This window comes from Rhinolophus ferrumequinum, chromosome 4 (assembly GCF_004115265.2).
Source record: "Rhinolophus ferrumequinum isolate MPI-CBG mRhiFer1 chromosome 4, mRhiFer1_v1.p, whole genome shotgun sequence".
Taxonomy (NCBI): domain Eukaryota; kingdom Metazoa; phylum Chordata; class Mammalia; order Chiroptera; family Rhinolophidae; genus Rhinolophus; species Rhinolophus ferrumequinum.
Window position 1 is genome coordinate 68,149,677 of NC_046287.1, and position 27,407 is coordinate 68,177,083.

Below are 27,407 nucleotides of genomic sequence, written 5' to 3' on the forward strand. Positions count from 1 at the left end.
CAAAAATAAATGAATAAAATAATAATAGTAATAATATATAATAACAGAAAATACAAAATCCCACCCCATTCACATACTTCTGAGTTAATTATTTAAATGGCAAAGAGTACAGATGATTTTTTTTCACTCAAGAGGATAAAACTGTTTATCAGAGAGCATATTCATATCTTAAGTTCTGCTACATGCCCAGCTTGGTCTAGTGCAAAATACAAAAGAAAGCTAATAGATTAGTAGAAGAAACAGTCATGTATGAATAACTACAATGCAAGTACTCTGGTAAATGCCATAGAGTAATACAGAAAAGGAGCCATAGGAATTTGGATGAGGAATACACTGGTTCCAGCTAAAGGAATGAAGGAAGTATATTCTCCTTTGGGGAGAAGGAAAAATAAAGGAGTTGTCCATATTTGTGCAGGGGGTAAGGCAGGGAGAAGAAGTAATTTGTTAATTATTAGTGTTTATGTTCCTTAATTATTATGATTTACTGAGCTAGAAACGGGGCTGTACAGATATACGGGTAAGCATCGGAGAAAGGCTAAGACGTAAATTGATTCTTGCCACAGTACTCTCACATAAATTCTGCAGTATTAAAATGGCTACGGAAAACTGAAGTACGCCGGGTTCTAAAAAGAACTCTGTCTAAAGCTATAGCTGCACTTACCATAGATAAGAAGGCCCTTTTCTGTACCGTGATAAAAGTCACTTTATCTACAGAGAGGATCCAAACAAAATCTGGAGCTTAAAGTAACTCAAGAATGTTAAAATCCTCAAACTAACTTCAAAATTAAAGGAAAAATGAGAAGTTATCATTTAGAAACATCTTTAAAAAGCCGTAGTAATACTGAGTAAATCTTTGATATATATACATATACACACATGCACACACACACACACACACACACACACGATTTTACCTTCCATGAAAGTAGAAGTCTCTCCTGAAATTATCCAGAGAAACTGAACACTCATTAGGCCATGTGAAATAATATGAAAGACATCTACAATAACAAATAACATATACTCTGAGGGATTCAATTCCTTGCCACTATTATATGGGTTTCATTAGAATGGGGGGAAAAAACATGGAAGCGGTCAAGGAAAACTGAATAATTTTGATCTATGAAATGATCACTCAGAAAAATAATTTTAAAGGCAAAATAGTTTTGTTATTTCTAAGGGGTACCATCTATCCTGATATTTTTCATAACATATTTTCAGCATAATTTCAAAGAAACTAATTCTTTAAATATTAGGCACAAGATGATTTTCCTCATTATTTGCAGTGTAACAAAAATATTGTTTTTAAAATATAAAAGCCATCTTTTAACATTAAAAAATTAACTGTCATTTATAAAAGACTTAAAAGTACAAAGTGCTTTGTTTTCCAGTATCTATTAGGTAAATCACTGTTAAACTTTGTAGCCAGTTACCAAAGGTTGTAAAGGATTATATTTCAGTCTCCATTCAGCAAGAATACGAAGCAGATAATGAGATACCAGTTATACATTTTATACATTACCTTACATTTATGACAATTGCATATTAATGCAGAATGTTTCTCTTTGCTTTAATCTATTTTCTCAATATACCAATGATCAAAAACTTAGCTAATAAAAAAATAATAAACAAAAAAGCAGGTCTGTTACATAGCTCTAAAAAATTATGAGCAACATTTTCTCAGCTTTAAATAAAAAAAGTGTTGGTATCTAGCAAACAAATGTTCCTCAGCCAAATAAGAAATCAAAAATGCATATATCCTAACAAAGATAGTTAATAGGACATAAACATTTCCAATTTCGATTATCATACACAGAAAATAAAGTTGTTATAATTTTAATTGCCTACAAAGCTGCAGTTCTGTTTAATAAACAACTTTCAGTGTCTGACATTTAAAGAGAAAAGGCTAAACATCTATGCTTCACCAGCTCTATGACTACGTATGTCACAACTACCAATAACAGATATAACAGCATTTCATTTTACAGTGAAAAGATGCCAGTAAAAATACAGCTATATATGTACGTACACACACACATACCAACTAGAAACATTTTAACTGTAAAGCAAAACAAAAATTACTGAAGGGTAATATTGTATTTTAAATAACTTACCTTTCGCCCATCACTTGCATGGCAATTCACATTTAGAGGAGTCAGTAAAGCCATTAGTTTTTCTTCATTACCACTCCTATAAAAAGGTAGTAAGTCAATTCTTATAAAATTATAGAACTTCTTATGAATATTTGTGGGTATTTTTCACAAGAGAGTGGAAAATAATATGGGTTTGCTTTGCTTTCTTTATATGGTTCTCTTTTACTATATTCAATTAATATATTCCTAATTAATTCCTGTTAATCATCATTCAGTGGTACAACTTAGAAAATACAGCTTTCCACATTTTTATTTGTTTTATTTATCTGCATAAAGTCAACTTCCTAATGACAAACAAACTTTATTCTGATAAGGGATCTAAACCACTGGAGTTAAAAATACATACAAAATGCTGTAAAAAGCTAATCAATTAAATTATAAATGACCAAGAACAAAAGAAAATGGATGAGAATTTTAACATTTACTTTATGCCCCTCATTCAAGCTTTTGACAATTAGGAATATTTTCAGAGAAAAACGAAGATATAGGTATTTAAATACTCCAAGAATATCTGTAGAAAAGCTGGGCAACTAAGGTTTACAGGTACCTTAAGAAATGTTCCAAATAAAATTAACCTTATAATCACCATCATATTGAAAGACTTGTCTCATTTAATACACTAATCACGTACAATAAAGTACACAAAGATTTAGTATAGGGTCGTATCTGCATTATTGCATAAAATCCAAGCAAGACAATAACATGCTATAATTTTTATAGTCCTCCACCTGCCCTCCCCCTTTTCTCCCTTAAATGCATTATAGTCACTTAAAATGAATGGAATCACTTACCTAGCAGCTTCTAGGAGTTCGTCTTTCTTGTATTCACCTAGATGATTGCAAAATATCATGCTGTTAGCATTTGGCAGAAGACAGATTAAGAAATGCAGTAGGCAGCAAATACAGAATTAAACAGAGAAGAACAGAAAAAGAGAGTCCACACCCCGCTGGGTGATGGAGCCGTGACGTTAGCCAGCTTGTGAAGGCAGCATCACCAGTGCCTTGGAGACGGGCAGCAAATTGACGCAGCTTCTTGTCCAATCCTCAGATGAAATAGCTTTCTTCAGACAACCAATGAATGCTAAATCTCGTGTCCAGAAACACATTCCCCCTGATAACAGCATGCCAGCTGAAGACAATGTCCCCTCCCCCCTTTTCTATTCAGCCTGTCACAGTATACTTGTGAAGCATAATACACTCTGAGACAAAAGCAAAATAATGTGGCTCTTTAAAGGTACAAATTACTTGTCTTCATAAAAACTCAGTTTTATTTGTAATGACAGGGAAAGTTAAAAAAAAATTAATTACCATTGCTGAGCTTTATAGCAGCAGAAAAAAAAAATCAGACTCATGAAGCCTTTGCCTTGAAAGTGTAGGTCTGTGGACTAGAAATACGTGAACTATGTACCAAATGCTATGAGCCTCTTGGAGGCAGCACTCCAAAGCCAAAACAGTGAATATATTCTTAAACGACAATAATATTCTAATGTGCTATAATCTTTATACTTTATACAAATTGAGCACCAAATTTTAACAAACAATAAATCTCAAAAATATTTTTAAAAAGGAGGCTGGGGTCTCTGAGAATGAACAGATATCCAAGTATTGAGATGTAAATAATTTTTCTTCATTCTATTTTTTTTAATATGTCACAGACTGAAAAGAGGTACATAGTTTAAAACCTTCAATACAAATTTCTTAGGGCATTCAAGATCTAACAAGTTTCTCTTGCAAGCTCAACTGAAGAACAAGGAATTTTAATAATAATAGCATTTGTTCATTCAGTAGATAAAAAGAATAGTCAGGACTATGATTCAGCTATAACACATGGACTCAGTTTGCAATAGCATTAAAGAAATAATCACACAAAATGTCTAAGAAAATCATTATGTGAAAGCAAATATTAAGTACACAGACAAGAAATAAAAATTTCGATTAAATGGAAACGTTTTAATTCTATTAAGAAACTTAAATTATTTCTTAAAATAAAATCTTACTTATACATACGGATTTCTTTGCAAGTTGTTTCTGTTTTACTACAGAATGCAGAATATTGATGCAAATACTATAAAGACACCTCAAGACCACGTTTAAGTTCTATAACCCATCATTAGCAAATATTCTTTTAGTTTACACTTTGTCTTGCTTCTCTGATTAAGATTACACTAAAATCTAAAAACTGTAAAAAGTTCTTTTCAAATAAGGAAAAGTTGTTAAGTATCTATTCTCTCCTAAGGGAATTTTATATACCAATAGAGTCACAGGTTCAACAATATACATGGATAAACTAGAATGTATGATTTATGATCATAAGAATTGGTCTTTTCAATTTCCCATATATTATATTCCAGATTCTTTATTTGATAGACGTTTAAGATTTATATTATTATATCCACTAGCCAATAAAAGTTCTTAACTTCCCAAAGCCAAAGACCTATCTTTATTATACACTGTAGTTGCCAATATGGAAGTGAGTAAATTTAAAAAGCTCCTCTGAGGAAAATGACATAAGCCATACTCTCAAATGCCTTACATATCAAGAACAAAGTCAAATTATGTAATTATCTATAAAAGTCATTAATTCAATCAGTCAATGAATATTTATTTGAAAGGTCTATCTGCCAGATTCAAAACCAAAAAAGACACTATCATCTCTGAATTCAAGGAATATTAGTCTATTAAATGAGACAGACAAGCAAAAAAATGATTACAGTAGAGTGTAAAAAGAATCTCATAAAATGCTATAAAGAGCTTAAAGTCTAGTCTGAATGGGATTAATAAGAAGCAGGGTAATTATAGTCAAGGAAGGCTTCCTGGAAGAGGGGAAATCGCAGAGTTTTGAAGAAGGGTGGGAGAAAGGAAGCAACAAAGCAAAAGGAATGAGAAGGGAAATGGTAGCTCTGTAAACCGGAAGCAAAGGACACTGCAGGGGAATGGGTAAGGATGAGGCGGAGAATTAGAAAGATCATGAATGGCTCTCTAAGAAATCTGAACATTATCTTGAAAACAATGAGGAAATATTGAAATATTTTAACAAAGGGAGTACAAAGTATATTTAATGATCTGTAAGTTTTGTGATTATGTAAAATATTTTCGGGCTCTACCCTGGTGAATTTTTGTTGGGAAAGAAAGTGGCCCAAGGCAAAGGGCGAGGGTGGAGTGGGACAACAAATTCTGACATAGTTTATATTTTGAAGTATAAATTCCCGGATATACAGTAAAAACACATTAAAATTGGGAACCGAAAGTAGCTACTATTGAAATCTAAGTCATAGTGAAACACGACTCCAAAAAGCAAGGTAATGAAATTGCAAACTATTAGGGATTTTCAAAGTTCAAATCAGTGTACCTACATAAAGTATAGCAGCTTACTGATGTTTTCTCCAAAAGGCACATTTTTGCAAAACTATTTTTCCCTCATGGATAAGCTGATAATAAACCAAAGCTTTCAAAAGGAAACAATTAAGTGCATCCGACAGAGTCTGACACAGGTATTACAAATGGCTTTCCACTCTTACTGTTAGAGACCCTGGTACTTTCATCAGCTTTTCTGCAATACATTCCAACATCCACTATCTGGTGCCCAAGGACCACAATCCATAAACAGTCGAAGCTATTTTTCAAACACTGCATCGCAGGAACAACTAACATAATGAATTTAGAGTCCCTTACACACTCTGACAACAAATCTGAACTACTCACTTAACCGTCAAACCACTGGTTCTGTTTCATTTGAGCTGAGAATCTGAGAATATTCTGGTTGAGACTATGGTACTCTATGGAGCATTTATATTCTTTAATAACATCCAGATAAAGGCTAGCAATAGATCAGCCAGAAAGGAAACTAGGCAATTATAGTCAAGATAATAGCAGTTAGGAATGGAGAAAATGGATGGCTTAAAATATTTTTCTTTGATTAGAATAAAATAAGTGGGATAAAAAAAAAAAAGCAAGCCTAAGGTTTACTTTTCAAAGTCTTAATTGTTTTTATTAGTAAAGTAAGTAATGATGGGATACATGTAAAGAATAACACATACACCCATATATATACACACACACGGAGAGTATGACTTAATGTGTTAAAGAAGTATGTTATCAGAAAGGTTAAAAATAAAGGTTAAAAAACTTCCTTTTGTATTTCTATGAGATAGAACACAAAATTACTTTTTGAGTAAAAATGAAGAACACCTATATCAATAAAAAGAAGTCATGATTGACTTATTTCAATTTTAACATTTTGAGGGGCCAATTTACAGGATCACAATAGTTTTGTAAAAATGAGTTCATTTGGTTTTGTTCAGATGGAATAGCAAGGAAAGATTATGAACGGGGAATCACAAATTGTTAAAGTAATAAGAAACTAAAAAAGAATTATGACCTTCCTTTTCTCGACTTTGAAACCATGCATAACACACGCGTATCAGTAACATCTCTGGCTACATGCCACGAGGGGGAATACGATTTGAAAGTCACCTTTCTTCTGTCACCTCACCCCGAATTTCAGAATCACTGTCCTAAGGGACCATCTGCAACATATTCATTTAATGAAACTGACGCTAAGGCAGTGAAATGAATTGTCTAAGGTTTCATGAGTATTATTCACTCTCTGTTAGGCCCTGAACAAGGCTAATATTTGAACACAAATTAATCAAATCTGAGCTTTTGTAAAAGCAACGTAAACAAAAGAGGAACAAAAAACAATAATAGCAATAAGACAATTTTTAAAACAATGACAACTAGCTTTAAACAGATTAAACATATTTAAATGATATAAGCCAAATATTTCCATCAGAACTATTTTAAAGCACTGGAGCTTTCGTATGTGCACACAAACAAACAAAGTCCATCTGGGTCTATTCAAATGATCAGAGCATTTTGCATTTCCCATAGCATGCTTTAGTTCCTCAGGCTTTAGTTATTTCAAGGGAAGAGCTATGCATAGGCTTCAATCAAGAATCTCAGTTACCAGGTTGAGGGACCCGTATGTTGCCAAGTGTTGAGTAGTACCATGAGTTGGTAATTCTCATAGAGATATTTGTTCATCAAGGTACCAGCAAATACAAGAGATGAACTGATTCTTATAACTAAACTGACAACCTATAAGTGGAATAAAGTATTAATTTAGGTGCTATATTCCATGTATTTTCACTAATAGATTTGAAATTTTAGAACCACCTATGTAATTGTGACAGGAACTTCACTAAAGCACCAGAAAATAATCTGGTCTCAAGAAGTTTAAGGCTAGGTCTTTCACCAACAACAATTTTCAGTCTAACTGATATTCCACTATATATAAACTATGAGCCCAGGAATTCTTGAATTATTTTTTCTCTCTGAAATGTTTCATGAATATTTTCAGGATAATTGGGGGGAAATAACAGTTACTGGAATTCTCGATGCTTCCCCCTGCCCACTTCTGAATCCTATCACTCTTCCTACTCATTTTGGTACTTGTTTCAAAGTCCGTATCATTAGTTAAGTCCAAAATTATGGTCAAACTAAACACTCCACGTTCATTCTACACACGGTAAATGATCAGGGGCTTTCAAATTCCAGGCTTGAACAGAGTATTTTCCTGGTGGAGATCCTTTCCTTCTTTTGCCTCCTACAACTTTGACCTTTTTATAATAATTAGCCCATATTAGCTAACATTAAACATCACCTGTGTTCTAACACCATCATAACCTCTAAGGCGTGCTGTCCAATACAGAATCCACCCCTCTTACATCATGGCTACTCACTTTTAAATGAATTATAAAAAATATAACAACTAAAAATTCTGTTCCTCAGTTGCACTAGCTTATTTCAGGTTTCCAATAGGCACACGTGGCTAGCGACTCACACATCGGACAGGCAGAGAATGGTACACAGAATAGCTGAAACTTCTTTTGGAGCATGCTAGAGTGTTTTTAATGATGATTTAATAAGTCATCTTTTACTCTAACAAACTATTTTCCATATTGTTCTTACTGTAAAAGTTATTACTGCCAAAACCATAACCTTTTTTCCCCCTACTGAATACAAAACAACTTCTTCATCAGCGTGAAACACGGGGGCAAGCACTGGTCTGTAGGGTAAAGCAGCTGGCGTGAGTTCTATCTCTGCCATCAGTTTACTTGTGTGCCTTCCAGGGAGCTTCCATTTCATTGTCATTTGGAAAATGAGGGTGAAGGGTTAAATGATCTCTAAAGTTTCAGTTCTAAAATTCTCATCCTGCATTTGATTCTCAATATTGCTCAGATCTTTTTCTAAGACAATTTAATGTTGCTCTAAACAGACTTTAAGGAAAAACATAAAATTATCTGGGAAAAAAAATCTCTACTAAACTATTATAAAAAAATCATACCTGGGAATTACAGAGTAAGCAGTAAAGCATTTTTATCCAACCTGCACTATTTACTTAGTTAACAATTCTAAAACTTTGGTAACACTCTAGAAGCTAAATGTTCTTTCAGAAGAAAGTGGTGTTTTTATATAATTCTGATCTTTATTAAAGATATTTCTACTTTATTGGTGAGACTTTTTTTCTAAAGCAAAAAAATTCACCTAACTATGAAACTCGACATAAACCAAGAAGATTATCATTTATGAAGAATTTCCCAATTCTTTAGGAAAATGGAGATGTCCCCTTACTGTAGGGCAGCTGAAAATCAATTAAAAAAAAAAAGACCCCCAAATATAACTGTATTATCCTGTATCATAATATTTAAATGATAAGAAACTATAATACATTACATGAAAACCTAATATGAAAACCTAAACCAATGTCCTAAAAACATTTGAAAACCACAATATAACATTCAAACACAACAAAGGCTTTGCAAAAAAGATGTAACTCAATCAGTAAATACTACGATTGTTACCCATTTTCCTGGCTGCAATAACATGACTGCTTATCCCCAGCAGTATCTACGATACACATCCCATTTACGGACACTTGTCAGGGTTTCAGAATCATTTATACCTCTTTCTAACATTCTGTCAATTGCATTTGAAATGTGACTCAAGACTTTTTGCTACAAATTTCTTTTTTTTGTTAAAATATAAGTATTAAAATTTGGGACATAAATATAAATACACACTGGCCAAAAAAAGCAGTATTACAAGAGACACACATTTTTTAAAGTTGGGTATTAAATAAAAGCCAAGAGAGCTGCTCTTATAGGACACTGTTAACCAATGAGTCATTCTGCAGTGTGTGCCTGTACTTTAAAAGAAAACGACCTTTTAGATTATGCTGCAGAGGAAAAGTCCTTTTGATTTAAAAAAAAAAAAAAGGACAACAGGGAATGAAGAAAGGCAGGAGGGAGGGAGCTGTCAGTCTAAGCATGGTAGACTGTGACAGCAGGGAATGAGTCTCAGTGCTTGAAATGCCCACCATTACTTAAGCCATCAACTATCTGTGATAACAGCTGGCCAGGAAGAAGTGGGACAATAATTTTTTACTATCACAATGTTTATTCCAAAAAGAGTGGCATGAAAAACCAAAACCCATTTTGGTCAAAAACAGGCCAATAGTTTTATACTGTTTGTTCTATACAAGAGGTCGCTTTTCTAGTCATCAATCCATAATTTGCTATTTGCAAATCCAAAATCCAAAAAGCTCTATAAAATCATGAGGCAGCAAAACTCAGCCCACTTAGTGTACTAGCTGTCATATACTTCACTGCAAAAATGTTAACCTTTGATATAGGGTACAGCCCCAGACTCCACAGGGATGTTTTATAACGTATAGTAGATGTACTGTGTCTTTTCTTATTTTATTTACTTTTGAAGTATAATTTACATACAATAAAATTTACCCTTTGCAGATGTGTGGTTCTGTGAATTTTAACCAACTTATACAGTTGTGCGGCTTCTACCTCAAGACACAAAACATTTCCATCACCCTAAAAGATTCCTCTGGCCAGGCCCCTCTATGATCAACCTCCTATCCCAACCCCATTCCATGGCAACCACTGATCTGATGTCCCTAGTTTTACTTTTTATAGACTGTCATATAAACAGTCACAGAATGTGTGAACTTTTGAGTATGGCTTCTTTTACTTAATACATTCTAAGATGCATTCACATTGTTGGGACATAATAGCATTTGTTCCTTTTGATTGTTAAGTAGTATTCCATTATATGAATGCACCTGCATTTGCTTATCCATTCAGGAGCTGATAGACATTTGGGTTATTTCCAGCATCTGGTGATTACGAATAAAGCAACTATAAAAATTCAGACAGGATTTTGTATGGGCAAATGTTTTCATTTCCCTTAGGCAAATACCTAGGAGTGGGGGTGCTGAGTTGTATGGTACATGTATATTTAACTTTATAAGAAACTGCTAAATCACGTCTTTTTAAAGTATGAAAAATTCTTAATTCTAGAATACGGATAGGTCACCTATAGAAAAGAGTAAAAACAAAAAAGTGGACAACTGAGAAATACGACAGTACTGCCACAACTTCACAGCTAGAAATCCTAACTGTGCCTCTTGTGGGGGCAATTCAACTAAACTAATTCAATTTGCACACCATTTAGTTTTTCATTTCTCACTTGTTCTGTCTTTTCCATTTTTTTTTTTTTTAAACAGGGAGGGTATACAAATTTGATCTCTTCGTTCAAGGAACTGTTTGGTATGCACTACCTGCAATCTACAGCTACGAGAATATATAAACAAAGCATATTTTGATTTATAGGAACCATGCGGTTATCTGTGAAAAGAAAATGACTTTCCTGCAGGCCTCGCTCCCATCAGTATGCGTGGCTCCTCAATGCGTCAGCTCACTGAGGGCCCGGCTTCAGAGCAGTACCTATGTGGGGGCTGGCAGACCCCCGCTTCGTATAAGCCTAGGCACTAAGGAAACAGACTAACGCAGAAGTACAAGTGACTGCTCTTCTGAACGATGGGAGAACTGTCTTGTCTTCACTGTGACTATTGTGTAGGACTGCCTTTCATTGTTTGAATATTTTGTCCTTGATTTACAAAGTCTCTGAAAGATGTAACTTTGAATTTTGGGCTTCTCAGAAAGCACCAATTATGATTTACCTGTTTAGCTGCAAATGGTTGACTTATTTTTTTCTTATATTTTTGCAAAAGTATCACTAAATCTTTTACTCAGGTTTGGAGTTATTTAACTTTAGCGAAGTCGGATTAAAGGTACTATTGTAGGCATAATCTTTCTCATTCAAACTCTTATTCCCTTTTTTTAATTCATTTATTGGTTCTCCTTTGAATAACATCATTTATTCATTTAACCAATACATTTTCACTATATACAATACGCCAAGCATAATACAGCTACTACTACTGTGCCATGTACTGAATCTTGAACCAATAGGAGAAAAACTGATGTAATTAGAGCTGCACACCAGAACGGAACCAAACCCACAGAATATCTTACTCAGTTAGCAGGCTATCGTGCACAACTGCTGTTCATGGAAACCTATTACCATGTGAACATTACCTGTCAGGTGTGTTGAGGAAAAGTGGTTGAGGATACTTTTAGAAGATAACAGAGCTAAGCACTATGTTCATATTTACCATTGAGACTGAAAGAGACAGAGATGCTGTTATGTGTCTGTGTAAATAAAAAATTTAGATCATGGAAAAGATATTTCCTAACCCTTTTTGGATCAGGGACCACTTTAAGGAGCTAATGAGAACCACTTTAGACTCTTTCCCTAAGGAGAAAATACTCTGAACTTTTCTCCCTAGGGAGAAAATACTCTGAAAAAAAAATTGAACATAAACTCAATTTTTTTGCCTATAGAGTTTTTACAGACTTTTTGGATTCTATGAAGTTACCACTGGTTAAGACCTGTTTTTTGTTTATTTGCTTTATTTGCTTTTAAAAGAAGCTCTGACTTAAACTCACTGATTCTAAATATAGTCTTAGAACAAGCTTGGCAAGAGAACTTAGTTTGATATCCTTATTTTATACATGATTTAGTTAAAACCCAGAACAGGTAAATAACTTTCTGAAAATTTTAAAACTATGTAGTGGCCAAGCTAGGACAAGAATCTATGCCTGCTGACAGTATTTTTAATTGGAATGACATGGAGTGATTTCATGAAGTCAGTCATATATAAGTTGGCCAAGCATTTCTGGGCAGGATTTTAACATGTGGCAACGGACTGGATATTGGATAATTATCAACATGAGCAAAGAAGTTCAGGAAAATGCAAGGTATATCTGGGGAAAAGTGACTGATGTCAAATTTACAGTATATGTTGGGAAGGTAAAGTGGAACAGGGGGCAATGAATAGCAATAAAAAAAAATGTGGTCTATATTTTAAAGCATCTTGAATGTTAGGTTGCAGAGCTGAACATTAGTTTGCAAGCAATAGGGACTGGGAGGTTTTTTTTTGTTTGTTTGTTTTTAAGCAGGGTAGTAAGCTAATTAAAGCTGAACTTAACCTGGTAACTAAATGAATTAAGACACAGAAACGTTGGGGATTAGTTACAGGGCCTGTAGGAGGATAGTGAGGGAAAAGTATGTATAAGTGGTAGCAATAAGAATGGAAAGGATATCAAATAGAGAAAAGGCATTTACTGCATCACGATGTAGCAGAGCTTGTAATTTGATATATTAGCTTTATGTGTGACTGTGGGTATCATGTACATAGCTATAAACTAACGGTAAAATTTTAAATATTTCCATCTTGATCTTAAATTAATACTTTTCCCAATAATCTTTCTGAACATAATCACAGTAGCAATACTTTGTTGATTCAGCTTGGACTCAATGGATATATTACCATAGATCTTTATATACTGAGAAATGCCCAATAAGTTAAATTATCTATTTAAATAATATAGCCAGTTTATTTAATTATTTAGTTGTTAAAATTGAACAGTCTTTCATTCTTGTACAGCCAATTTCAACACAGACATTGAGGGTTCACAGTTCAGGTAAGAGGCGTTTCAGACCTAAATAAAATGTATTAGTTTTGGAAAATACTGTATCTAAAAGACTATAAAGAGAGATATTGAGATATAATGCCTGGAAATCCAGTTTGCTCCTTTCCTGAGCATAATATTAGCTTTAAAAAAATCCAAATCAGTTGAGCATTCACTTAATTTATTTAACCATTTTTTATTATAAAGTTAATACAATGGGCTAGTGTACTATCATGATTGCTTTTGGTTTTGACTTTCTTATACTTTTACTTTATTTTGTTCAGTTTGAGAAGGAGACATGAGGACATTTATTATTTCAGAAAAGTAAGAAGGAAAGAGTTTACAGTTGAGAAAATGAAGAGCACATATCTGCATTTTTTTTGAAAAATTATTTTGTAGTATTTTGCTTCGGAAAACTGTTTCAATCTGTCTAAATATAAGTCAGAAAAATATTTTTATTTCATGTGGCAAACAGGAGAAACAGAAGTCAATTTCAGATCATCATCTTAAAATTATCTTATTGAGAAACATTTCCCCATGTAGGGAGGGCACATGACAACTGTACATTTAAATTTTCTTATCTGGAATATATTTAACCCCAACCCCTTGGTATCAGTTTTACTGTATAGTTCCTTTTTAAAGACCTAGCAAAATAGGGCAGCAACATTTACATCAGCAACACATATTAGACAATCTCATACTAATAATGAAATTTGAGTCAACACTCTTGTCTTTTACATGTGCTGATACAAATGTCTGCCTAGTTATTACTTTTTAAAGGGCAGAAATTAGATTTATATAATTTTCAGTGCTTGATACTGTCTTTTTGGTAGATGATTATTCAGAACTTCTTTCTTCATATTTTTTAGAAAGCCACTTAGATTAACTTGATATATACCGTTACATTACTTCATGCATACAATCTTGCCATGATGTTCAGACAATGATGGTTAATATTAGTTTGTTTTTCCAGGGTTAGGTTTTAGGTTTACACTATCTACAACTTTATCGTAGAATCTGCCTATAAGAAATGTTTGCCATCATTTTTAAACATAGATGATCAAAGACGGAGATTGCAGGTACTACATACAAAAGTTTCTTGAATAAGAGATGAATTTGTGTAGTGGTTTTAAAAATATGAATTATTTTTAAAATAATGGTTTCAAGAGAAATACTTCACATCAAATATTTAAGAAACATTTCTAAAGGAAAAAATGTGGTTTTGAGTATTTTGGTATTTCTACCCTTTGATGGACTTATTTTCCTCCCATGAATTTATTAACCACTCTCATATAAAAATTATAACTTAGTCTTATTAAAAAGCTGCTACCATAAAAATTAACTTTCCTGCAACACTCAGGGACTACATCACTCTAGATAGCCAACTTTTCAACTGCTAATTTAGCATTTTAACTCCTCTGCTATTGGTGGAATTTCTTTCTGAAATATATTACACATTTCTATGCATTCAAATATAGATTACTCCAAACTTAATTCCACCTTTCCTGACAAATCAGGCCCAGTTATTGTAAACTTCCACCAGATTGTGAAATCATATGGCCATGTTCTCTGGGCCTGTGATGATGTGCAGGGACAATCATATATGTCCAAAATGGCTACGGAATGCTATGCATTTTACTATTTTTTAATGTATAGTTCATTTTTCTCTTTTCCTTTGGGTTAATCCCTTTATGCATTTCCTTTTAATGTATAGTATCTAAAACCACTGAACAGTAGAAATATAATGCAAGGCATATATTTCATTTTAAATTTTCTAGTAGCCATTTCGTAAAAAATAAACAGACGACACCGATTTTAATAATATATTTTATTTAACCCAATATATCTAAACTAGTATCATTTCAAATGTGGCAACAGGCCCATTTTATGTGTTCAATAGCCTCCTGTGCACATCTAAAACTATCGTGTGCTGAAAGGTTACAAAACATAGTAAACAATGTCAATAGTAGGCTCAAATTCTCTCTGAGTGAGGTTTTAAAAAGGCTCTCCCAGCGTGTTTCCCCAAAAATACTAAGACCTAGCCAGACAATCAGCTCTAACGCGTCTTTTGGAGCAAAAATTAATATAAGACCGGGTCTTATTTTACTATAAGACCGGGTCTTACATAATGTAATATAACATAAGACCCGATCTTATATTAATTTTTGCTCCAAAAGACGCGTTAGAGCTGATTGTCCGGCTAGGTCTTATTTTAGGGGAAACAGGGTAGGTATAAGGAACTTCTGGGATTCAAAGCATGACTTCTGGACAGTTATTTGGTAGGGGTAGAGTGATGAGCAGGAGAGAAAAGAAAAGGGAAGGGAAGGCGGAAGAAGGGAGAAGTAGCAGAGAATAAGGAGAGTAGAGGTAAGAATGAGATTAGGAAGAGGAAAAGTATCCAATAACAAAGTTGATGAGGTAGACACAAGATTAGACTCAGAGGTGAGTAAAACATAAGAAGTAATGAGAATTAATGACCAGAAGAATGCAAAAATGAGGCTCTTCTCAGTAAATAATCTAGGGTTTTTAAAGATGAATGCAACGATGATGAGAATTCACAGGTATGAAGGACTGAAGAATCCTTGCAACATGTTACGGTATCCAGAGAAAGAGCCCAGTGATGGTTAATGAGTCAGAGGCGGAAGCTTTCTATAAAGCTACCTCACTCAAACGCTTATGCCAAGAAGTGACTGAGAGTATGCTTAGATAATGTGCCAAATACACTACTAATCACTTTCACTGAATCTATAGAGATGAATAACTTTACCAAAAGAAATACAAACCAGGTCTTGCGACTCTGAAGTCCTGGGCAAGGGACCAAAATTCCTGGCATTTACCAAAATGATGGGAAATTCATCATTTCTTCTTGCTGACTAAATTAAATGGAAATTTGAAGAAAAAAAAATAGGCAACAGCTGGATATCTAGATAACATGAATGAATAAAATCCGGTCTTGAGGAACCTGAGCTTAGGATACAAAATGATAGCAACTGATAATGAGCATTAAAAGAATACAGAAAATGAGGATAAATATAAAGTCCTGCTTTTAGAGTTAAAAAAGTCAACTGTTCAAATATATAAATCAAGAAGACTAAAAATTGTTTTAAGACTAGCCCAGATTAAATTACTTTGAAGCTGGTTTGATGGGAAGCTCAATGAATCAATGTGACAAATTTACAAAAAAAGCACATGGAAACTTATGTTGTATCAGCAGAATAAAAAAAGGGGGTGTGTGTGGTTTATTCAGCCAACCGTATAAACGACTGAGGTGGTACAAGTGGTTATAGTTATGGGAAGGATCCTACTTACTATTATCAGTATTTCAGAAGAGGCTCTCAAAAATAAAAATGTTTAGCCATATATAATGTGGTTTCAAAAAGAAGTGACTGTGTTTGGCTTAATAAATGGGAGAAATATTTCTAACCATTTAAGTTATTCCACACTGGACTGATTATGGCAGAGGGGTCATAGGGATATAGCACAGAAATGCCACATGGGAATACGGTACAGGATCCTTATGGGGTAATGGATTAGATTAGCTAACCTCTAAATCTAAGGTCCCTTCCAGATCCATGATTGTACGTGTGACTTTGATGTTACAGTTGTACTCGTATACCTGTTCAGTTTAATAAATTTGGACTTAAATTATACATACATGCATTCTGTACTGTCTACTTCTCATTAGCTCCAACCACTAGTCTCTAAGTTCCATTCACATATAAAATTTTGTATTTAACAGGCCTTTTCCTTGAATTAACTAATTTAATCCTCAAATAATGCTTTTCTTCTATTATTACCTCCGTTGTACAGATGAGAAAACAGAGCAATAGAAGTTTATGTATTAGTTTCCTTCTGTTGTTAACAAATTACTAGAAATTTAATGGTTTAAAAACGCACATTTATTCTCTTATAATTTGGAGGCCAGAAGTCTAAAATGGATCAGCAGGGCTGCATTTCTTGTGGAGGCTCTAGGAGAGAACCCGTTTCTTGGCTTGTTCTAGCTTCCAAAGGGCGCCCACATTCCTTGGCTTGTGGCTCCACACCACTGTGACCTGTGTCCCTGTCACGTCTCTGTCTCTGACTGACCCTCTTTCATCCTGTCTATGAGCACCCTTGTGACTATATCGGGCTTACCCAGATAACGTAAAATAACTCCCCATCTCAAGATCCTTAACTAAATCACATCTGCAAAGCTCCCTGTACCCCCTGAGGTAACATTCATGGGTTCTAGGGATTAGCATGTGGATATCTCTCGGGTCCCTTAATTGTGCCCATCACAGCTAGCACATGGCAAATGGGAGGATTTTTAACCATAATGAATGCTGCCTCTCAAATACTGCTCCTCTATAAATGAAAAAGAGATTGATTATATTTTCTAAGGTATTCCCTAGGAGCTGCAAGGAGTAAAGAATTTTCTTCAAGAAGGCACACGAAATTTGACACGTAGAATCATAGACTGTAGAGCAACAACTAGAATTCCACCAGGCATGACCTTCTTTTGGAGAATAGGCTATTTAAAAAAATATGGTGAACATCTAAAGAAAACAGCTATGCTACTTTTTGGTTGAATTAGCAATAATATGTAAAAAAAACTTTCATTATCAACATAAACATGTTTGTGTATTCTGAAAGATTCTGGTGAAATGCTGAGGAACTACATTCACACCTCCTTTCAACTGCAAAGGAATTAAAATTTATTTTATAAAAGAATGTTTTTTACCGAAGGATAGGGAAAAACATAAATCCAAGTATAAAAGCACAGGAGACAAGTTATTTTTGTCTGCCCAAATGCCTGTTATGCCCTTCTTCTGGTATAAGCGCTCTCTGCCTTGCTCTGGGGGAACTGCTCCTCCTTTACTGAGATTATGCGGTCCTGGTCGAGTTCCCACTTACAGAGCCCTGCTCCACCCGAACAGTCATCATACGCCAGCCACAGACCAGTGACTGATCCAGGTATAGATACAAGACTCAATACGCTCAGAGCTCTTCCTTGAGACTTCCCACTGTACAATCGGGAAAGAGTCCTCTTCTAACATTAGAAAAATAGTAAGAGCTATAGCGTGTGGCCCAGAGCTGCCAATGGGCCACGTTCCTCAACACAGGAAGAGCCTAAGAAAACAAAAAACACACAGAAAATGGAGTCAGAGAGGCTGAAGTCACTGGGCAATGGAGGAGGGGACCAGAAGAACAGAGGGCAAAGAGAAAGAACAGGAAGAGGGCTGGAGGGAGACGCTATAGGAGTGAGGGGAAATGAGCAGAGCAGGGGACAGAGGAATGCTCAGTGGGAGGAAAAAGGGGGGTGGGTTAAACAAAAAAGGAACAGTCAGATACACAATGCAGTTTGAGTCCTTGGATCCAGCAGACCCTGATGTCAACTGTATCTTTGCCTTTATGTGGCTAGTCCCCTTAACCAATAAACTTTGTCAGTTAAATAACAGAAATTCGATTCATGAGTGTTTACAATGTGCTTTGTTATATTCCCTTTAACTTCCTTCCACTTTACCTTTAAAAAACTATCAAATTCAAACCCATCTTCAGCAACTGAAGCCTCCAACCTAGGTAGGTTCCAAATAATTGAACATTAAGATTTAAGTTTATTTGCTGCACATTGTTTTTTTAAAATGATCTTCACATTTATTTTTATGTAATTCACAAGACCCTTTAAAATACATATAAGTACCCCACTCAGAAATCATTTATGTATATGCTCATATATATTTTCTCCTCCTCTGACCTAAGAACAAAGTCTTTCTGGCAAAAACATTTGTGTCTGGGGTTTTTACAATAATCTCTGATATTAGATAAGATGGGTGAATAATGATTCTCTTCCAAGGCTTCATGTGCTTATTGAGGACCCCGCCACCCAAAAAAACAGACTGAACCGACTTACAATAAAAGGAGTAGCTAAAAAGCTCTAATTGGAGTCAGGATGGTGTAGTATTACTGTCTTTAATCTTGTTTCTTCCTCTAACTTTATGACTTGTTAAAAAGAGACAACAGGCACAAAATGGAGTCACTTATGCTAAGCCCACATCACTAAACCAAGACTTAATACCTAACTTGATTGGAGTTTCAGCCTCTCCCAGGAATGTAACCTTGAACCAGTCAATCTGGAATTACCTGGTTGGCACTAAGAAGGTAATTCACCGAACAGACCCTTCCTATCCCCTATAAAAAGGTGACCTTGACTGAAACAATCCACTCTTTGTTGGAAACTTCCTTTTCCCTGCCCCTTCCAGCTTATAAAAGCCTTGTATTTTGTACAGCTCTTGGGAGCTCCTTTCCATCTGCTAGATGGGATGCTGCCCAATTCATGAACTGCTGAATAAATTAGCCAGTTAGATCCTCAAATTTACTCAGGTGAATTTTGTTTTTTAATACTTTAATTATGAAGATAGAGGTGGTATGTGCACATGTTCAGGGGGCGCGATGGCCTGGGCCTGGCTTGGGAATCACCGGTAAGTCCTAACAACGAGCGTCCCCTTTTGTGCTAGACATTTTGAATGAATTCTGGGTCTGCTATTATCTAGCGATGTGAGTTTGACCAAATTATTTAAACTTCCTCTGAGTTTCAAGTTCCTCATTGGAAAATGAGAAAGGTAATGCTTATCTTATGGGTTGCTCTGAGGGTCAGGGATAACATAAATAAAACACCCAATAATGCCTGACTCACAGTAAGCCTCCAACACAAGATAAATGGTAATGATGATGATAATGCTTTTCAAACTTTAAAGCATTTGATTGGCTAACAATTGTTTATTATTTCTCCCTATAAATCACCAGGGAGATAGGACTTTTTTCATTAACATCAGTGAAAGAATTTTAATTTAAAAAACAACTAATATTTAAGGAATCTGAGAAAACAGATTTCTCCATGCCCCACTCACTAACTTTCTCTATAATAAATGAGCTTTTATGTAATTAAAACAGGGGGGTTATTTTATCTTACTGTCCTAAAAATTTTACTGGGTCCCTAGAATGTTATAATCACAGTATGAGAAGAATAGAAACTGATGTACTACATTAATAAAATAGTGGAAAAATAGAGGATTTTAAATAATTTCCAAGAAAAAGTGAAGGCTATTCAGAGGAAGTTAATTAGAAAAACCATGCAGATTAACTTTCTCTTCTCCTCTATACCAAAAGAGATAGAACCTTACAAGGAGTAAATCTCTATTTCCTCATTAGAGAGAAAACCTCATTGAAAGATAAAGATGTATGTAATAAGTTCCCATCATACGTATATTTGGTATTTCTTAATATCCTAGTTGGTGACCTACTGACTTGTAGCAGCTTTACGTATATCTACATGTCAATAATGATAAGCCATAATGAAAACTATAAATCTGTTACTACATTTCATACGCTTCGTTTTTGTTAATTTTTAACTTTATATTTAAATTATATATAAAGATTTTGTGAAATGCATATGGATTTTGGAATGTTTTATCTATCTACCACAGAAATGTATCAATCCTGCAATGAAGCAATCCTTATGAAACCTGACTGAAGGGTTAATATGCACATAAGTAGTCAGTATTTTAAAGCATGAAGTTTGAGATAAATTAAAAATAAAATTAATCTAGGATTAGCACTATGTTAAATACTGAGGAAGCGCAAGTCAGCCCTACTGATGATAATGACTGTTTCCAACAGGACATGGATGAGGCCACATAAAACATGCTTCCCTACAAAGCCATACGTCAGCTATAAAAGTAACCCACAACCATTCTCCAAGTTAACTGTTGCTTTCTTAATAATGACATTACCAGCCTGGCTTCAGGATCAGTTCTGCTCGTCACTGATTACCTGTGTGTGTCTGTCTGTCTGTCTCTCTCGTGTGTGTCTATGTGTAGGTGTATATATCTCCAGTATACCAGCTAGAGTAAATACTAAATAAAGCACAGAAATATATAATTTGCAGATAGCAGTTATCTATTTCCTTTTCCTTTCTTTTTTGCTCTTTAGTAGCAAGATGTTAATTAATACCGTAGGAAAATTAAAGAAAGGGCACTTTTGGAACTCAAGTTAATTGAGTTATTACCTATTAGCATTTTCAGAAAAAGGTTCCACAGTTATACAAGCTTTAACTTTAAACAACTAAACCAGTGCGCACACCCAGGCAAGCACACTTTTACCCTCATTCTAGACAGTAATTTCTTGTGTGCAGGTTTTGCATTTGTGATCACTTGATGCCTCCTGATGGATACAGAAGAAAGTGCTATCTATTTGGTAGAAGGACACTTTGTTGCTGAGAACAAGCTAGAGAAGAACTGTATTTTTCCCCTTTTGCTAAGTCTGTTTATTGCATTTATTTTGTGCCAAGCTTTTAGATGACCCAGAAACAACTGGAGAGTGAAACTGCCTAAGATCACATAAGGCAATATTCTTTTGACACTATTGACTAAAAGTACGGAAAAACAAAATATTCTAAATGGGAAAATACACAAAAATGTTACACAGAAAATACTAAGTCTGAGAAATGGAGAGAACACAACCCAGGTGCAGTAAATGCTGGGTTCTTGGCTTTAGTAACTTCTGCAGAGAACCAATTGCTCCTTCCTCTGTGTTCCCTAACACTTTCTATATTGTATGAAAAATCGTTTGTGGGTCTGCCTTCCTTGCTTAATTTAAGCTCCTGAAAGCCAGGGACCATATTTTACATTCATTCTTATACCTCCATTTTATTTAAAAAACAAAACAAAACAAAAAAGGAATGCTTATTTCACTTTCCCATCCAGGAGTCGGGTACATTTCTTAAAAAGAACGTCTTGTTTAGAGGAAGCGCCATTGCAGCAACAACAGAGGAGTCCATTGTTATCTAGGCTTAGAACTAAGGATGAAAGCATCACAAGGTTACACAGGAAATTCCTGAAAAAACCAATAGGATGGGATTAAGATACAGATTTAGAAAACTGCATTATAAATAAATCAGAATAAACATAAAAGTTAATGTGACAATTTGAAATTCCTGAAAATGTTATGCTTTTAATTCAGTCAAAAAAAACAATATAACCGTGTGTGTGCGTATGTGTAAATGGACTTTCTAGCACAAAATTTGGCTTGACATATAACTTGTTAGTTTTTTAGGACCTAATTGAATTACTGTGGGAAGAAAAATATTTAAATAGCAATCGATAAACTGATCAAACACATAGCCACTTATGTTATGCAACAAATTTGTTATTTTCCTCTATCCAGGAGAATAGTGAAATAATTATAAGTGGTGAGCCTTTATAAGACTGAATAAAATTCCATGTTATGTATATACCACATTTTGTTTATCCATTCATCTCTCTATGGGCATATGAGTTGCTACAATCTTTTTGGTTATTGAGAATAATGCTACTATCAGCATGAGGGTACAAATACCTCTTTGAGCCTCTGCTTTCAATTCTTTTAAATATATACCCAGACGTTAAACTCCTGGATCACAGCAATTCTATTTTCTTTTTGAGAAAACTCCATACTGTTTTCCATAGCAGTTGTATCACTTTACATTCCCACCAATAGTACACAAGGGTTCCAATTTCTCCACCTTTTCACCAGTATGTTTTATTTTCTGTCTGTTTAATAGTAGCCATCTTAATGGGTGTGATGTAGTATCACCCCAAATTTCTATTTCTTTTCAAGACTATGTCTAACAAATAAATCTTTAATAAAAACTAACTTCTCAAGATTCTATAAATGGGGGGGTGGGCCCAGTGGCTCAGGTGGTTGGAGCTCCGTGCTCCTAACTCCGAAGGCTGCCGGTTCAATTCCCACATGGGCCAGTGGGCTCTCAACCACAAGGTTGCCAGTTCAATTCCTCCGAGTCCTGCAAAGGATGGTGGGCAACGCCCCCTGCAACTAAGACTGAACAGGACACCTTGAGCTGAGCTGCCGCTGAGCTCCCGGATGGCTCAGTTGGTTGGAGCGCGTCCTCTCAACCACAAGGTTGCTGGTTCGGCACCCTCCACAACTAAGGTTGAAAGGACAACAACTTGACTTGGAAAAAAATCCTGGAAGTACACATTGTTCCCCAATAAAGTCCTGTACCCCTTCCCCAATAAAAAAAAAATCTTTAATAAACAAAAGATTCTATAAATGACTTAAAAACTGGGTAAAATGCAACCCTATCTGAATAATTTCTCATACTAAATTATTTTAATAAAGCAGATTTCGGTTTTTACTTGATCTGTGTTTTTCTTTCGCTGACTTAAAATTTACATAAAATAGATAAAATATTCATTTTTTTTCCTATTTGGCAGTATGGTATAATCAGCTATTTTATGACAACAGGGTATAAAGGAATATAGTATTTGTATACTTTTAGTCAGGCTGCTAGTATGACAAGTCCTCCAAAACAGGTAAAATAATGAATTTTCTGTTTCGATTTGCGTTCACATGAATTTTTATGAGTTGCTAAAGTATATATATTTATTTAGCAGTATTTTCTTTGCAGGTATAAACCAAGGTTTATATGCCCGAAAGAGTTATTAACACATTCTTTACTAACAGTACTATTATGCATTTTAAATAGAGAATTAAAATATCTCCAGAAAGACTTGGTGAGAAATTAGAGCTAAAGAAAAGAAAGAAAAAATGATGTTCAATATGCTAAGCTAAATTAAACTCAGTCTTATTTCAAAGATAACGTTAACAGACATATTTTATTCATACAAGAATAGTCTGACAAATTACACCTAGATAGTTCATGGCTGGTCATGTTTGTGAAGGATGACATTATTCTGGCCCGTCTCCCACCATCTCAGATTATTTGTCGTCAGCTCAAATAGCATACAGACAAAAACATAACTTAAATTGTTTGTGGAAATCTTAGTATGACAAAAGTAGACAATTGTTTCAAATAAATTCACATTTCTAATTTGTGATTAAGTGATAATTGTTATACATTTAGGAGAAAGCTAAATACTGAAAATGATTTTTCCTTCACATAATCTCTCATTCTGTGTTAGCAAAAAATTCTATGCATTCATTTTGAGTAAATGTGGCTTAATTGATAGAACCAGCCATTTGTATAATGGCTTCTTTAAATAATTATCTAGGTGACAAAGACTGCCTAAGAGTGAGTGAGTATAAAATTTCAGCAAGCTATCCTCGGATTCTTGACAGCCTAATGTTTTTTCATCTTGATAACCTTAAAAGACTTAAGTCAAACACTTCTACATCAAGCTTGTAAAGAATTATCTGTAGCTGTTCGTAAGTGTAAAAATTTTAAATCCCAAGGGTCCAGTGATTTGCCTTGGAATATAAGAAGACTTGGCAAGGTTACTTGCTGAAGAGGAAAACCAAGAAACACTTGAAGATTCATTCTTTGCTTTGTGTGAGATGAAGATCGAGCGTTTTCATGACATACACTGAACTGAGAAACTTTCACATCCTACAGAAAATGACTTGTGGAGATAGATATATCCTAGGTCATATGTTGGGACAGTACTTCCAGAAATACTTTCAGGAAAGACACATATCACCATATAATCATAACTAATCCCTAGGTGGTTCTGTGTAAATCATCATGACTGAGTTACAAAAGAAATCCTTGTCTGTCTCTGTCTCTTGTTATTTTATAATGTTATGATTACTCACTCTGTGGCACTAGAGTTTATCTGAATAAATTCCAAAAATTTAGCTTTGTCAAGGTATTATGCAAAGGTAACCAGAATTCTGTTACCTACACAAAATTATCAAATTCTCAAGCATTTTCTTTTTTGCCTTCCGTTGAAAACATGGTAAAAATGAGTACAGTCTATAAAGGAAAGAGATTTATAAGCAAATCAGACTCATTGTTATTATATGAAAATATATCTATCGCTCAGTTTGAAATTTCGTAGAGGGTAGAGTCAGTGCCTTATATACTTAACTATCAAAATATTTGACATGTAATTGAAAACATATATACAAAAAGTTAAGAAAGCACTCACTCCTAAATGTTGGGGGACTAATTTGCATCTTAAGAAATATCTTTAAGAAAAGTGTCAATGCCCTCCAGCCAAAGCCCACCAGAAATACACCTACAGTTGAACAAGTTGAGTTTGTTACTTGTTACAGTGAGGGAGAACACACGCCGTGGGGAACAGTGGGGCAGCTATGTAAGAGGGTGCTAGAATCTATTATGGCATTATCAGCCTTGGAGAGATATTAGTTGGGAGATTTTGGGGGAGGGTCTAAGGAAGCAGAGGTTTGTTCTAGATTGGATGCTATTAGAAAATGGTGGCAATTCTATGACTTGGTAAAAAAAGCTGTCACCAGATGAGGAAGATGTTTGGTATCTTGTGGGTTCACAAGGATCTTGTTTTTGTCTGTGGCTTAGTTGTGTCAAAACAGTTCCCTTATGTAGAGCGAAAAAATTATTCCTGAGTACAAATTTACAAAAAAAAAAAAAAAAAGATGAACCTGTCTGGGAGCACTCTTAGTAAGCTAATTTAATTCTCAATCATTGCCATCCAATAACCAAAGACAGATTCTTGAATATAATGCATCCAGTTATACAGTAATTTATTTACTTTCCAATATAATAGTCTAAATGAAAATGCTCAGGGGTAAACAATTCTCCAATAAATAACTCAAATAGTATAGCCTTGTATTTAATGGTAAACCTAACCTTGGCTTGATGAACATGCAAGGATATCAAAATTACGAGAGACCTTTTGATACATTCCCTGTATAAGTACTTTTCAGCGAAAGAGTTCAAGTATAATGGGAAAGATTTATAGAGGTCCATATTTTCCTTTAATTATCCTTTGTTGAGTATATACAAGCATATCTCCCATTGCTTTTACACTTTCCTGATTGTGTTGAGACATCAAGCTTTATGTAATTTACTGGAAGACGTATGTAGAAATGAGTGTCTTAAGGGAAAATGAATGAAAGATGCTCAGTACAGAGACTGCAAGTGCTCCGAGAAGTCCTTTCGCTTCTGCACCGTCTTCAACTCACCTCTCATGTAATACACTCATAACACAAACCAAAACCCTTGATTATGACACTAAGAACTCACCGTAGTTTCTGAGGAATAGCCTCAGTGGTTAATTAAATACATTTAATTAAATCAACGATAAATACAAAAGTTACTGAACTGCATTAAACACATAAAACATAGTAAATATATGTTATATTCTCCTATATGATAAAAAGATCTAAGCTCTTTCATTGAAAAATAGGAAAATCCAGAAAGGCAAACAAATAAAGGACTAGATGAATAAGATTATACAGTGGAAAGAAAATCAACTATGCAATTTATATTTAAAGTGATCGTATATATTTCATCACTTCAACTAAAAAATAAATTTCTTTTTTTTTTTTTTTTTTTTAGCCCAGAGAAATGATTGGTCAAAATCAAAGAAAGTTACTCTTACATCCTACCAATAAAAACTGTTGGTAATCTGCTTTCCTAAGCATAAACAACTTACAGTTTGTAAATACTGGTTACTTGAAAGCTTAATTGGTTTTCAGACCAATTAAAGATACGTCTCTATTTAAAAAAAAGTGTTCCTGAATGTTAACCTTCAAGAATCTATAGTACCTTTGTGATTTACTTTAAATAACACTGAGAACATTCAGACTTAATTATATCTTATTACTGGACAATGGCAAACCCATCGGTAAAGTGGGATGATAAAAGTCTAGCAATGTTGTTCAACTTAGCTTCATAGGAAGAAAGTTAATTTAGTAAAGAAGTGGCTAAGACAACCATTAGTTTTGAGAGAAAACCCGGTTGGGAAGTCCGCCATTTTGTAAACTTAAGCCTTTGCAGTCTATGTAGCTTCCTACGGACTTCACTCATTTTGTTCTCTATGTGTACAAGTTTTAGGACATTCGCACCCCATTTCCATTTCTTTTTAATTAAGTTTATGAAAATTTTGCAATCATATATTCCTTTAAGTTTTCTTTAGCCCTGTGAACTGGGCACCAGTTGTACAATGTACCGGTATGTCCATTCATTTGTTTTATAGACTTTCTGTATACTGTCTTCCTATTTTTTTCCATTCCAAATAATATACCAATCTCCTTTCGGCTCCCATAGCTTTTAGCACATTTAAAAGAATTTTCTACTTCACATTTTCAAATGTTTCTTAGGGGAGACTATCTTTACCTACATCCTAACTGTTATTCAATAACATTCATTTGTTCTGAAAATAAAAAGTAATCATGCAAAGTGTGTGTGTGGGGGGTGGGTTTGGACCTACACACACACGGACACGACTATATGATCATAGTTATTTTCTTTTCCAGGAGATTAGAAGATCGTTAGGTCCAAAACCTGCCATAATTCAAAGTATCACCCACAACATTTAAGCATGACATTTGGCCCAACCCATACTTTAAATCAGGGGTGTCAAAACTTTTTTCAATGTTTTTTACCA

The 27,407-nt window shown here is 34.5% G+C and overlaps 1 protein-coding gene across 1 annotated transcript in view; it reads right to left on the minus strand.

Moving 5' to 3' along the window:
* TNKS (tankyrase) overlaps positions 1-27,407 on the minus strand; it is a 186,947-nt gene that overhangs the window by 82,239 nt on the left and 77,301 nt on the right. The window contains exons 4-5 of the mRNA XM_033104145.1: positions 2,942-2,978; positions 2,112-2,187 (exon numbers count right to left, since the gene is read on the minus strand). Of these exons, the coding sequence (XP_032960036.1) occupies positions 2,112-2,187; positions 2,942-2,978 (113 nt within the window). The remainder of the gene's footprint in view (positions 1-2,111; positions 2,188-2,941; positions 2,979-27,407) is intronic.